General features: G+C 44.3%; 1 protein-coding gene across 1 annotated transcript in view; it reads left to right on the forward strand.

Moving 5' to 3' along the window:
* LOC103032331 (uncharacterized) overlaps positions 1–13,986 on the forward strand; it is a 52,230-nt gene that overhangs the window by 16,703 nt on the left and 21,541 nt on the right. The window contains exon 7 of the mRNA XM_015603909.3: positions 10,278–10,451. Within this exon, the coding sequence (XP_015459395.3) occupies positions 10,278–10,451 (174 nt within the window). The remainder of the gene's footprint in view (positions 1–10,277; positions 10,452–13,986) is intronic.

A 13,986-nucleotide genomic window follows, 5' to 3' on the forward strand; every position in this document is an offset into this window, starting at 1 on the left:
TGAATGCTAATTTGTGAATCCATATTTTTCACACAAAATGACAACTTACACAGAACCTCATTGTAGCTCAGCTGGTTTGTTTGTGCACTTTGATACTGAAAATAAGCATAAGATACCAAAGCAGTCTAGGTTAGAACTTAAATCACAAGTAAAGCAGTTGCAAGCTGAAATTTCTGTGTTACAAGACTGTCTAGAGGAATCTCTGCACATTCAAAACACTCTCTTCAGTCACTGGCAACAGACAGTTAGCCCAGTAGATGTCCCTTATGCTACTTCTCCAGCCTACAAGCCTCCAGTTGCCACTTCCACCCCACACTGTGCCAGGCTTACCCCACAACAAGTAATGGCACCCAAAGATAAGCTGCGCCATAACTCAAGCTTCCTTTCTCCCCAGTATTCAGTGGAGTTAAATCACACTGCCAAGGCCCTCACAACAGTGCTTCACCAAACAAAACTTGAACCACCTGTATTCACTGGTGAAGGTGATGTTCAGCCTGAAGAATGGCTACAGTTGTTAAGTATATACAAGACATCTCTTGATCTGAGTGATGATCAGCTACTGCTTGAACTCCCAAGATTTCTTGCTAAAGAACCCAGAAAATGGTTCAATGTACTGAAAAATCACGTAGTGTCCTGGGATCAGTTCTGTGACTTATTCAAGAAAGTTTTCCTTCCTGCCGACATTCAAGAACGCATCCTACGGGGTATACTGGATCGTTTTCAATCACCCAATGAGCCTCTTCCAACCTTTGTAGCTCATATGCTCAGTGAATTCAATAAGCTTAGGTGCCCACCACCAGAGCGAGAACAAATCACAATCATTTGCAGACGAGCTCTTGAAAAGTACAGAGTTGCACTGTACGGCACAACCATTTCTTCTGTGGTGGATCTTCTAATGCGTGCCCATGAACTACACTCTGTGCTCGGCCCATGCTATCCAGAGCAGCCCTCTGAGCAGAAAAAAGGTAAATCTGGGAGTGAGAAGTTCTGCTTTAACTGCTCATTGCCTGGTTTTACATCCCGCGCCTGCCCAAATTGCAGGGCGGTTCCAAGCACATCAAAGCGCACTGACACTGATTTAGCAACAGGTGATGCTCAAAAGCTAATGGAAGACGAGTCTCACTTTCTTGATTATGGTGTTGAAGAGAAGGGAAGAAGACAGGCTGGCAAACGTTCGGAAAACTTCAGGGGAGGGAGGACATTTCCCCGAGGCAACCCTCCCTCCAGAGAGTAAATTCGCCTCTCTTAAGTGCTGATCTGACACATGACCCTCCTGTTCTTGGGCATGTGGAAGACAATCATTCTACCGCTTTCTGGAACACACCTTTTAGAGTGAAAGTCAACCTAAATTCTCAAGCACTAGATGCTACACTTGACACTGGCGCTTCACTTTCAGCTGTAAGAGCAGACCTGGCACAACAAGCTAAAGAAAAGACTCAGGCTTGGGTAGCCCCACCCATTCAACTTGCAGATGGCGCTTCATGTAGTCCTGTTGGCATTGTGTGGCTGACAGTAGGCTTTATGGGCAAGCGTTTTTATCACCGTTTTGTTATACTGCCCACCCTCTCCGCACCCTTAATATTAGGGATGGATTTCATGTTACGAGCCTCAGTTAGCATACATGTCCCTTCCCGAACTGTTGTCTTTGCTGAGGGGCCTCCTGAAATTGATGACACTGAACTTGATGATTACACAGTGAGTGACTTTGAAGGGGAGAGTTTGATGAGCCTTGAAGCTTTGCCGCTAACGCTCAGTGACAAGGTGGATAGTGCTTGCTTGGATGCAGAGAATAAAGTCCAGCTACTGAGTCTTTTGCAGGACTTTAAGCATTTGTTTGATGGACATCTAGGCCACACCTCACTTACAGAGCATGCTATTGACACAGCGGAAGCAAAGCCAGTCAATCTGCCCCCATATCGTTCCTCTCCTGCTAAAAAGAAAGTAATTGAGGAACAAATCCAAAAAATGTTACAGGATGGGATCATTGAGCCAGCATCCTGTAAGCACCCTTGGGCATCACCTGTAGTTATAGTAAATCGTCCAGGCTCTGAGCCCAGATTTTGTGTGGACTACCGTGGCCTGAACCAGCTAACAGTCAAAGATTCATATCCTCTTCCTAGAGTCGATGAATCTCTGGATTTCCTTGCAAGAGGCAAGTTTCTCACTACACTAGACCTAGCTCGTGGCTACTGGCAAGTTTCTGTGGCAGAACAGTCAAGATCTAAAACAGCTTTTATTTCTCATTGTGGCCTATTCCAGTTCCGGGTTCTTCCGTTTGGCCTTTCGAACGCGCCTGCGACGTTTCAAAGGCTCATGAATAATGTTCTGTCCGGGCTCATTTATAAATGTTGTGCAGTTTACTTGGATGACATAGTCATAGCCTCGCCGACATTCGAACAACATCTGGCTGACTTAAGAGAAGTCCTTTCGAGACTTGACTCCGCTGGTCTCTCCCTGAAACTGAAAAAATGCCAGTTCTGCTTGAAGGAGTTTACCTTCCTTGGGTACCGGGTCACCCCTTCAGGTATTCTGCCAGACCTAGATAAAGTGGAGGCTGTGACCAGCTTTAAAACTCCAAGCACAGTGAAGCAGGTCAGACAGTTTCTAGGGCTCACAAGTTACTATCGACGATTCATTCAAAACTATGCCCGTCAAGCGGAGCCTTTATTCGCACTCACAAAACATGATTCTACATTTGTCTGGGACGAAAAATGTGAATCTGCTATGGACTTTCTAAAAGGCTGTCTGACCTCAGCACCCATCTTGAGGTTCCCTGACTTTGGCAGGCCTTTCTCTATCCACACTGATGCGTCCGATGCAGGCCTCGGTGCAGCTCTGATGCAGGAAGATGACAAAGGCCGTGATGTGGCAGTCGCCTATGCGAGCCGTACCCTCCATAAAGCGGAAAAACCGTACTCCACTCCTGAAAAAGAATGTCTAGCTGTCATTTGGGCTCTGGAATACTTCAGGCCGTATGTGGAGGGTCTTCATGTGACTATCTTTACTGACCACAGCAGCCTAAGGTGGCTGATGTCTCGGCCCAACCCTTCTGGAAGACTCGCTAGGTGGTCATTGCGGCTTCAAGACTTTGACTTTAGTGTGGTCCACAAGCCCGGAGCCAAGAACAAAGTGCCTGATGCTCTGTCTCGTAACCCACAGCCCGGGGAGGGTGCCATTCTGGATGTACTGCCCGACTTTGCAATAATTGGCAGCCTGGATCTCCGTGCCCTGCCACCTGTCTTGCCCACTGACAAGGAACACCTGCGACAGCTGCAGTTGGACGACCCTGTAACTGGCAAGTTGCTGCGAGACCTTCAGAATGGGACCAGTGATGAATGTGAGAGGAATGAGACACACAAGTACACTATTCAGGATGGACTGCTTTACTACAGTGACCCAAAAGCCTCATGTGTGCTGCACCCAATGAAACAGCTCAAGTTCTTTGCTCCTTTGTCACTTAGACCTGCTTTGTTGAAGTACTACCATGATCACCAGACAGCTGGACACTTAGGAGCTACAAAGACTTTGGCTCGGCTTTGTCTTAGGTTTTTCTGGCCCAAAATGTCTGGGGATGTCAAAAGATACGTCGCCTCTTGCACGGTCTGTCAGCTCTCAAAACCCAGTCAGAGGAAACCCGCTGGCTTTATGATTCCTATACGTCCCTGTAAGCCATGGGAGTACACAGGAGTAGACTTTGTAGGTCCGCTGCCCCGCACTCCCTGCGGAAATGCATACATTCTTGTTTTCGTTGATTATTTCTCTAAATGGGTGGAAGTGTCAGCTGTTAAGGAAGCCACTGCTCGGACGGCAGCCAACAAGTTCATGAGCGAGGTGTTTGCGCGTCATGGCGCCCCGACCTACCTGATATCTGACAGAGGATCTCCATTCATTAGCGACTTCTTTGAACACGTGGTGTCTAGTCTAGGGACCGAGCACAGGCTGACCACAGCATACCACCCACAAACAAATGCCACAGAGCGTGTCAACCGGACACTAAAGACTGCTATTCGTTCTTATGTGGGTGACAAGCACACATCTTGGGACAGATACATCCCTCAAATCTGCTTCGTGCTACGCACAGCTCCCCATGAAAGCACAGGGCACAGTCCATCAATGATGTTGTATGGTCGTGAGCTTGACACCCCACTGGACCTAATCACCCAACCTTCACCTGTTGGGGTAGACGAGCCTGACATCCCATACCCAGAGAACTTAAGGGCCTCAATCAGAGAGGCGCACGACCATGCCCAAGCAGCTCTGGAAGCCAGTCATGCGCGGCGAAAGCATTATTATGATCAGAGGCGTCGTGATGTGTCCTATCAGGTGGATGATCTAGTAAAAGTAAAGACACACCCCAGATCTGATGCACTTGCTAATTTTACTGCTAAATTAGCCCCTGTGTTTACTGGCCCATTCCGTATCTCACAAAAGCTTTCAGATGTAAATTACAGACTGACAAGCGTAGACACTGGCGATGACGCAGGTGTTTTTCATGTTGTCAACATTCAGCCATTCCACACATGGGAATCAAGCATCCCATCCAAGAACAGTCAGTATTCACAAAGAGCTGGAGAGGAATACGGAGAAGTAGACAATCCCACAGGCAGTTCCTTGACTGAGATGGACTGTCACCCACTTGACATGTCGGTTGAGTTGGACCCACAGGAATGTACTTCTGATGATGGCAGCTGTGTCCAAGACCTCTCTCTGACTAACACTGATCACAACTTTGAACATGCAGACACACGCTACACACTGAGACAGAGACGTATACCCAGAATCACTTCAGGGTGGTCTCAGAGAAAGTGGACCAATCCCTATCACACACAGAGGCTAGGCTTTGAATAAGGTACTCATGGTGTAGTTAGTACAGTTAGTACAATTGGTACACTCAGTTCTGTTTCCAAGGATTATTCCATACAGGCAGTGATGTTGGTTTGTTTAGGTGCTGTTAGGACCTTATATATATAAAAAAAAGGTATTCTTTTATTGTGATTTTGCACTAAATGGGCGTTTTTTGTTTCATTCAGCTATATGCTGTACTGTCATGTATGCCAAGTATTTGCATTTTATTTTATTGTCTCTGTGTACTATTGCTATGTAAAGTTATGGTTGTACCAGTTATGTTCCTTTTGTTGCGGCTGGGGACAGCCTTTAAAAGGGCCGGGGGAAATATGTAACGGCCAGTATTTTAGTTAAGTGTACACTGTCCCTTTAAGAGACCCTCGCGCCAGGCGCGCGGGCACATGGGTAGCTACGCTAATAATGTGAGAGGCAGAGAGTTGTTGTGCTGTACCACTAGACCCACTGGACCTAAGCTCCTTTATTTTGTTTATTTTATTTTTGTAGTAACGCCTAATAAGTGCTTTTGGTGTCTACTTAGTTCATGTATGAACTAATAAAGAGTGGAGTACCGCCAGAGTGAGTCAGGGTCTTTCATCTGATCCAGAGTGCTTCGTGTTTCACCCGCCCAAAAGCTCCCTATCCGGGCTGGAGCGTTACACAGCGACCGGCTGAAAGTGTACGGTCAGTGAACACAGGTTGAAAGACCAGGGGATGAGACATCATGCTGCCCAAAAAGCAGAAATCTGGCAATCAAAAGAGGAAAGAAAGAAAGGAAAAGGAGAAAAGGCAGGATGAGGGGAGGCAGCTTTTGACAGCTTTCTTTCACAAAGGTGAACCGAGTTTACTTGTTATGCAAAGTTCAGTTAAAGTTAAGCTGCTGCTAATGTTTTTATGCTCACGTGAAGTCGTTAGCTTAGCTAGCTGCCAAACAGGCTGCTCGCGGCTGTAAGAATGAAGACAATTATAAGCCAGCTAACGTTATTTATTGACGTTAACCAGTTTCAGAAACAAACAGTGGCGCTGGAGCAGCAGCAGCAGCAGAAGCAGCTGGAGCAGCAGTGGCCAGTCCTGCCGGCTCTTCTGAAGATGAGACTGAGGTTATAGATGAGCAAAGACAAGGTGAGATAGTTGTTCAGAGCTCCGACCCCCCCTTAGGTATGTTGGTTTGAGAGAGAGAGAGAGAGAGAGAGAGAGCCGCTGCCTATATGCGAGTTGTTAACCCTCCTGTTATGTTCTGTGTCAAATTGACCCGTTTTAAAGTTTGAAGATCTAGGAAAATAGTTAAAAGTCGTTTTTTTCAGTATGAAACTTCTGCTTGCCTTTTAATTATTCTAATCGACATATAATATGAAAATAGTTGATCTCACATCTTTATAATCACCCCCTGCAAAAACTAAAACTAAAACAAAATTGCAGTGTTATGTTTTAATGTTATGTAAAACTATTATGTTTTATATGTTGGTCTTTTAAAAGATATAATGTATTGAAACTTTTTATAAAAAATGAGTGCATTATCCTAATTGAAGCGTTACCTGTTAGAAGTAAGGAACACCATTGCACTAAATATTGATAAAATAATCAGTAATGGAAGTAGTGATGATATATTTACACTGCTTTTTATTATTTATTTTTTTTACACATATTTTGCACATTTAAACATGCACCGATTAAACTGATCAGAGAACACCATTTCTGCTCCTGACAAATGAACATAACAGGAGGGTTAAGCTTAAGTAAGTTATTATGTTGGTTCAGTGCGTGTGCTATAGCCTATTGTCTAATAACACAGCAAAACTGAGAGTGAAACCCTGTGCTGAGACTTAATAAATGATCCGCCTAGCAATATTTCTGCTGCATATATCAACATGTAAATAACCTACGAATATCACTGTAGGCTCAAGTGCACACCAGTAATATATTAAGCAATAAAGCAATTGATTATTTTTGTCAGGTAAAAAGCCTTAGCATTGCAGTGCAGTGCTGTGCTTAAAAGCTGTTGTCAATGCTCAATAAATTCATGATGTTTCCAAAGCCAATGGATAATCATGTTAAATAACTGTGATCTCAATATTAATCAAAAATAATTGTGATTATGATTTTTGCCATGCATTTTTGCCAGAGAGAATAAAAGAAAGACAGAGATGTAGGTGGTGAGAACAAAAAACAATTATCCATTCCTCTCCTATGCTTGTAGATGTGTTTGAGAGTAGTGAGGAGGCTGGGGAGAGAGAAAAGGAAAGGCCAGGTGAGGGAAATACAGAGCAGTTGTTGTCAGAGGATCCAGGACTGTGACCAGACAAGCTAACTGCTCAACAGAGAGAGACTCTAGTTTGCAGACTGGCTAGTGAAAGAGTAGACCTGACCAAAGTGGCACCCAAAGACAAGGAAGGCAAAGCATTCCCTGACTATCTTCAATATGTAAAGTCAGCCAATATGCGTGAGAAGATTATGAGGGACTGGTTGATCCACAGTGACAGTGCAAAGGCTCTGTTCTGCATCCCATGCCTTCTGTTCTCACATGAGCAGACAAGGCCATCAAAAAGTGCACTGAACAGAAAGGATGGACTTAAGTTATCAGACATTAAGTGGCAAAAAATGTATAGAAAGTTCCCAGAACATGAGAAACACACTCCCCATAAGCAGTGCTATGTAAAATGGGAAAGCCTTCAGCACTCATTATTAGTAGCCACAGGAGTTGATGGGCACCTTCAAAAACAGTTGCAGACAGAAGCAGAGAAACATACAAAGATCTTAGAGAGGCTTTTGGATGTAACTCTTCATTTGGCTTAGAGAAATCTTGCATTCAGAGGCAAAACCTCAAATTTGGATGATGTCCATAATGGCAATTTTCTTGGAACCCTTGAATTGTTGGCCCATTATGATCCCTTTATACACGAGCACTTAGAAAAAGTGAAGCAAAAGAAGAAAGGGTCACGTTTAACCCACTACCTAAGTCCAGACACGCAGAATGAGTTCATTGAGCTCTGTGGCAAAAGAGTGCTCAGCACTATCCTGAAAGAAAGAGAAGATGCAATATATTACTCTGTCATATGTGACTCAACACCAGACATATCTCATACAGAGCAGAATGTGATATTGGTAAGATATGTACATCAAGACAAAGAAGACAGTGGTGTTTGGAAGATAGTTGAAAGGTTTATCGAATTTAAAGATTTTCACAAAAAGACAGGCCAGGAAATTTCCGAAATGATTATAGAAGCGTTGCAGTCCAATGGCATACCTTTACAAGAATGTAGAGGACAAGGATATGATAATGGAGCCAACATGTCTGGGAAGGTGAAAGGAGTACAAGCTCAGATTTTAAAAGCCAATCCACTTGCTACATTCTCCCCCTGTGCTACCCACACCCTCAATCTGGTTGGTGTCCATGCGGCTGAGTCATGTCCAGAGGTTGCAATATTTTTTGGCTCTGTAAACCGTCTTTATAATCTCTTCAGTGCTAGCCCAGAGCGATGGGCAATCTTGAAAGAAAAGACGGGATGCTCTCTTCATCGTCTCTCTGACACTCGATGGAGTGCCTGCATTGCTGCAGTACGAGTTGTGGCAGCTCACTTGCCCTCCATCCTTGAGGCACTAGAATGTGTCTTAGCCACCTGCAGTCTAACAAGTGAAGCCAAGTTCGAGGCAAATGGTTTGATCAATTATTTCAAGACCTTTGATGCCATCGTCCTTCTTACTGTGTGGGTAAAGATTTTGCAGTGTATTGACAACCGAAATGTGATTCTTCAGGCGGGAGATATTTTCTGGATGTTGAGGCTGCAAACATAAAGGCACTACAGGAGGAAATGCAGGCTCTTCGTAATAGATGGGACTCGCTGCTTGCAGAGGCCACCTTAGTAGCACATGCAATGGATGTCCCTGATCATTTTCGGAGTGAAGAGAGACGAAAGCGGAAAAGGAAATGCATGCCTGATGAGATGAGACAAGAAGATGCAACTACTGAAGACAGTGTCAAAAATGCATTCAGGAACAACATATTTTTTGTTGCAATGGATAGCATCATCAGTGCCTTGAGTGCAAGGTTCCAGACCACAGCAAACATATGTGAAACATTTGCACCTATTCTGAAGCTCTCTGATATGACTGAAGCACAGATAAAAACAACATGCCGGGCACTGGCAAAAATATATCACATGGATCTCTCACAAGAATTTGAAAATGAAGTGCTACATTTCTGCACCATATATGATGCTACATTTCCGAAAAATCTGTCCTCTCTTGAGCTCCTTAATGCCATCTGGGAGATGCAGCTACAGAGCATTTTTGGAGAAATTTGTATTGCTTCGAGAATTTTCTGCACACTTCCTATCACAGTTGTAGGGGGTGAACGGGCTTTCAGCAAGCTGAAGTTGGTTAAGAACTACCTGAGATCAACAATGGGCCAGGATAGACTGAACAGCCTAGCCATTCTGTCGATTGAAAGCCAATTAGCCAAACAATTGGACTTTACTGATCTTATTAGTGACTTTGCAAACAAAAAGACCCGTCAGTGGGCATTTACTGGGATGTAATTTACATATATTTTCATCTCGTGTAAATATTTTTGACTGATGACATTTTGTATTATCGCTGGCTCTATTGATAGACCTTTGATGTAAAAAGCAGAAACCAGTCTCTTTTTTTCACATTGAAACAGTATTTTTCTGTTCATTTCTACTGTACCCTCTCATTACAAAATGATGTTCAAGAATAAATGTTTTTAAACTAAAACTGCTCGAGTGTCATGTATTAAAACGTTTACAAACCAGATGTAGCCTAATGTTTTAGGTATTTGAGCACAAGTTGGCCAAATGCATCAATACAGGTGGTGAATGATAGAACCACTCATCAATATAATCTGATCCGGTTGTATATATTTTATTTTAAATAAATACCTCTTTTTTCTTTTTTTGCTCACATTCCTCGTGTACTGGCATGGATAGGGGCCCACTGACATTGAGAGTGTACAGGGCCCAGAATTTGGTGCTACGCCCCTGTACATGTACACCAGCAAGTCTACCTCAGAATGGCTTAAAAAAAAAAAACTAAATTAAGGTTTTGGAGTGGCCTAGTAAAAGTCAAATTTAGATGATGTGGCATGATCCTAAACAGGCCTGCTTAAAACCCTCCAATGTGACCTAAAGTGTTATCAGTTGTTGGAGTTGGAGGTACTATGTAAAATACACCAGTACATATATGTACAACTATGTTGTAGTTTAACACTGAAATATTAAACATATAAATATTGATTTTAATTCATTGTAAATGATATATGTACATAAGAATAAAATCCATGATAAATTAAAACAGCCAATACGTGCACCATGTGTTACATTCATCATTTTCAGTATAAAACATCTTACTTTGAAATTAAATTATTTTGACCATTTCAAATGCACTTAATGTGTGACTCCTTTCTTCCTTGTCTGTAGGTTTGCTGGCTGTAATCTTACTGTACAGTCTATCAAAATTTTAGGCACAGTTCTTAAAACAGAAAACTCTTCCTTGAAGGAGCTGGACCTCAGTAATAGCAACCTCAAAGATTCAGGACTGGAGCTGCTCTCTGATGGACTGAAGAGTCCTCACTGCAAAGTGGAAACACTGAGGTGAAAATCCAGATATTTTCATTAGTTTCCCTCTACAACAGACAGAGACTGATGAAGCAAAGCATCCACAAACTATCACACTTCAAGCACAGTTCTTCTCAGCTGGTAAAAAAAGCATTGTTAGATTTCTGACAGACATAACAGGGTCCATGTCAGACAAAAGCTTTACTTTAAATTTATCTTTGTAATCTAAGTGTTGATTGGTGAGATGAGTATTTACATTTCTTAGTTAGTTTTTACTGTGTTGTTTTATCATGGATCCTATTCATGATCAGAGTGTCTAGTTTAACCTGTGGTTTTTGGGTAATTTGTAACATCCTGCATTATTTGTATTAGAAAAGAAAAGGGAATGTAAGGTCAATAGTGTAACGGACGAGGAGGAAGACGTAAACGCAGATCCATCCATCTATCCCTCGTCCATCGCTTATCTGAAGTTGGGTCGCGGGGGTAGCAGTTCTAGCAACTTCCCCATCCTGGGCAGCATCTTCCAACTCTGAACAGGGGGAACCCCAGGCGTTTCCATGCCATAGTGGAGATATAATCTCCCCAACTGGTCCTACGTCTGCCCGGTGGTCTCCGCACAGCTGGACATGTAAGGAACACCTCCTTAGGGAGGCGCCCTGATGGCATCCTCATCAGATGCCCGAACCACCTCAACTGGTTCCTTTCAATGTAAAGAAGCAGAGGTTCTACTCAGAGTCCCTCGCAGATAACTTCTCACCCTTTTTCTCTAAGGGAAACCCCAGCCACCTTTTTGAAACTCATTTCGGCCGCTTGTTTTCGCGACCTCGTTCTTTCGGTCATGACCCATTGCTCATGACCATTGAGAGTAGGAACGAAGATAGATCGGTAGATTGAGAGCTTTGCTTTTTTGCTTAGCTCCCTTTTCATCACAGTTCGGTAAAGCGAACGCAATACTGCCCCTGTTGAGACGATTCTTCAGTCAATCTCGCGCTCCATCCTTCCCTCACTCGTTAACAAGTCCCCAAGATACTTAAACTCCTTCACTTGGGGCAAGCACTCACCCCCCACCTGGAGTAGACAGTCCATCGGTTTCCTACTGAGCACCATGGCCTCTGATTTAGAGATGCTTATTCTCTTCCCTGCCACTTCAGGGCCATATTAAAAGTAGCAATGCAATCCTTTGGCCACCAAACTGCAGACCCTCTCTCCCCCAACTACGCCTTGATATCCTGTCCATGAAAATCACAAACAGGATTGGGGACAAAGCACAGCCTTGGCAGAGGTCTACATCCACCAGAAACAGGTCCCACCGAACATCCCTGGGAACCTGGTCATACACCTTCTCCAAGTCCACAAAACACAGATGGACAGGATAGTTGTACTCCCAGGCCCCCTACAGGATCTCTGCCAGAGTAAAGAGCTGGTCTGTTGTTCTACAACCAGGATGGAATCTGCATTGTTCCTCTTCAATCAGAGGTTTGACAATCGTCCGAACCCTCCTTTCCAGCAACTTGGAGTAGACTTCTGGGGAGGCTGAGCAGCGTGATGCCCCTGTAATTGGCACACGCCCTCTAGTCCCCTTTCTTAAAGAGAGGGACCACCACCCCAGTCTGCCCCTCATTTGGCACTGTCCCTGACCTCCACACAATGTTAAAGAGGCTTGTCAACCACGACAGCCCCTCAACACCCAGAGCCTTCAGCATTTCTGGAGGTATCTCATCGATCCCCGGGGCTTTGCCACCATGAAGTTTGACTACCTTGGTGACCTCGCCCAGAGAAATTAAAAAAGATTCTCCATTATCGTCTGGCCCTGTCTCCATCACAGAGGTTGGGTTAGTGAGGTTCAGGAGTTCCTCAAAGTGCTCCTTCCAATGTCTGATTACATCCTCAGTTAAGGTCAGCAGTGTCCCACCCTTGCTACATACTGCATGGATGGTTCCCCATCTCCCCCTTCTGAGGTGCCGAATAGTTTTCCAGAAGCACCTTGGTACCGTCTGAAAGTCCTCCTCCATAGCCTTGCCAAACTCCTCCCACACCCGCTGTTTTGCCTCTGCCACCACTGTAGATGCCGCCCTTCGTACCCCACAACTGCCTCCGGAGTCACCTGGGACAACGGGATGTCCCAAAAGGCCTCCTTCTTCAGCCAGACAGCTTCCCTGACCACCGGTGTCCACCACGATGTTCGAGGGTTACCGCCCCTTGAGGCACCCAAGACCCTAAGACCACAGCTCACAGCTGCAACTCCATAGAGATGTTTGAGAAGCTCCTTTGGAGGTGGGAGTTAAAGGTCTCTTGGGCAGAGGTCTCCTCCAGACATTCCCAGTTTACCAGCACTACTCGTTTGGGCTTGCCAGGTCTTTCCATGGGTTTCCCCTACCACGATCATTGACCTTCGACCTAGGCTGCTCTGGTACCATGTACACTTATGAGCCTCCTTATGTTCGAACATTGTGTTCATTAGGGACAAACCACGACTAGCACAGAAGTCCAACAACAGAACACCACTCGGGTTCATATCAGGGAGGCTGTTTCTCCCAATCACACCACTCCAGGTATCTCTATCATTGCCAAAGTGTGCATTGAAATCCCCCAGTAGAACTACGGGTTTCCCTCCTGGAGCTTCATGTAGAACTCCATCTAGGGACTCCAAGAAGGTTGAATACCCCCACCCCCACCTGACACCTCTTGCACAAGCTCCGATGTATTTATTAAATAAACAATCTAATAAACTAACAAACAAACATGATAAACAAAAGCTAAGCTAAAAAAACAAACAGAAAACAAACACGGGTAGGGAAATGCAAAACAAGAATAAACAATACTAGGATAACTAAACTATGAAAACTAGACAAGGAAAACAAGACTTAACTAGAAAAGAAGAAAACATGTAACAAACCTGACACCAGACAGCAAACAAAGACTAGCCAAGGAAGACTTGAAACAAAGATATATACATAAATATATATATATATATATATATATATATATATATATATATATATATATATATATATATATATATAAGGAGGGAACAGGAAACTGAAATCACCTGAGGATCTGTAACGAGGGTGCGGGGTTACAAATAACTTATGACACAGTGGGGCTAGGGCGGAGACAGGACAAAAACACAACAGGAGCACATAACAGGAAAACAGAGGGCAGGAGCACATGGGACCAAAAGAGGAAAAAACACAAGACAGACATGGGCTAAGGTGTGACATAACCCTCCTGAACGGTGCCACCACCAGAGGTGCAGAGATAGGGAAAACAAAAGACAGGACAAGACATGTGACCAGACTGGACTGGGGCCTGGACAGTAGACAGGACAGGGGATGAAAACAAAGACCGGACATGGGGCTTAGACTGAAACTGGACATGGGGTTGAACACTGGACAAGGACGGAGACTGGACAAGACTGGACAGGGGAACGGAAATGAAAACCTTGACTGGGACGGACACACATGAACACAGTGACAGGGACAAAAACAGGTACAGGGAAATAGACTGAGAAAGGAACTAAAACTGGGACAGATACAGACACAGACACAAACATAGGTTGAGACCCAGGACT

This window comes from Astyanax mexicanus, chromosome 21 (genome assembly GCF_023375975.1).
Source record: "Astyanax mexicanus isolate ESR-SI-001 chromosome 21, AstMex3_surface, whole genome shotgun sequence".
Classification (NCBI taxonomy): Eukaryota; Metazoa; Chordata; class Actinopteri; order Characiformes; family Acestrorhamphidae; genus Astyanax; species Astyanax mexicanus.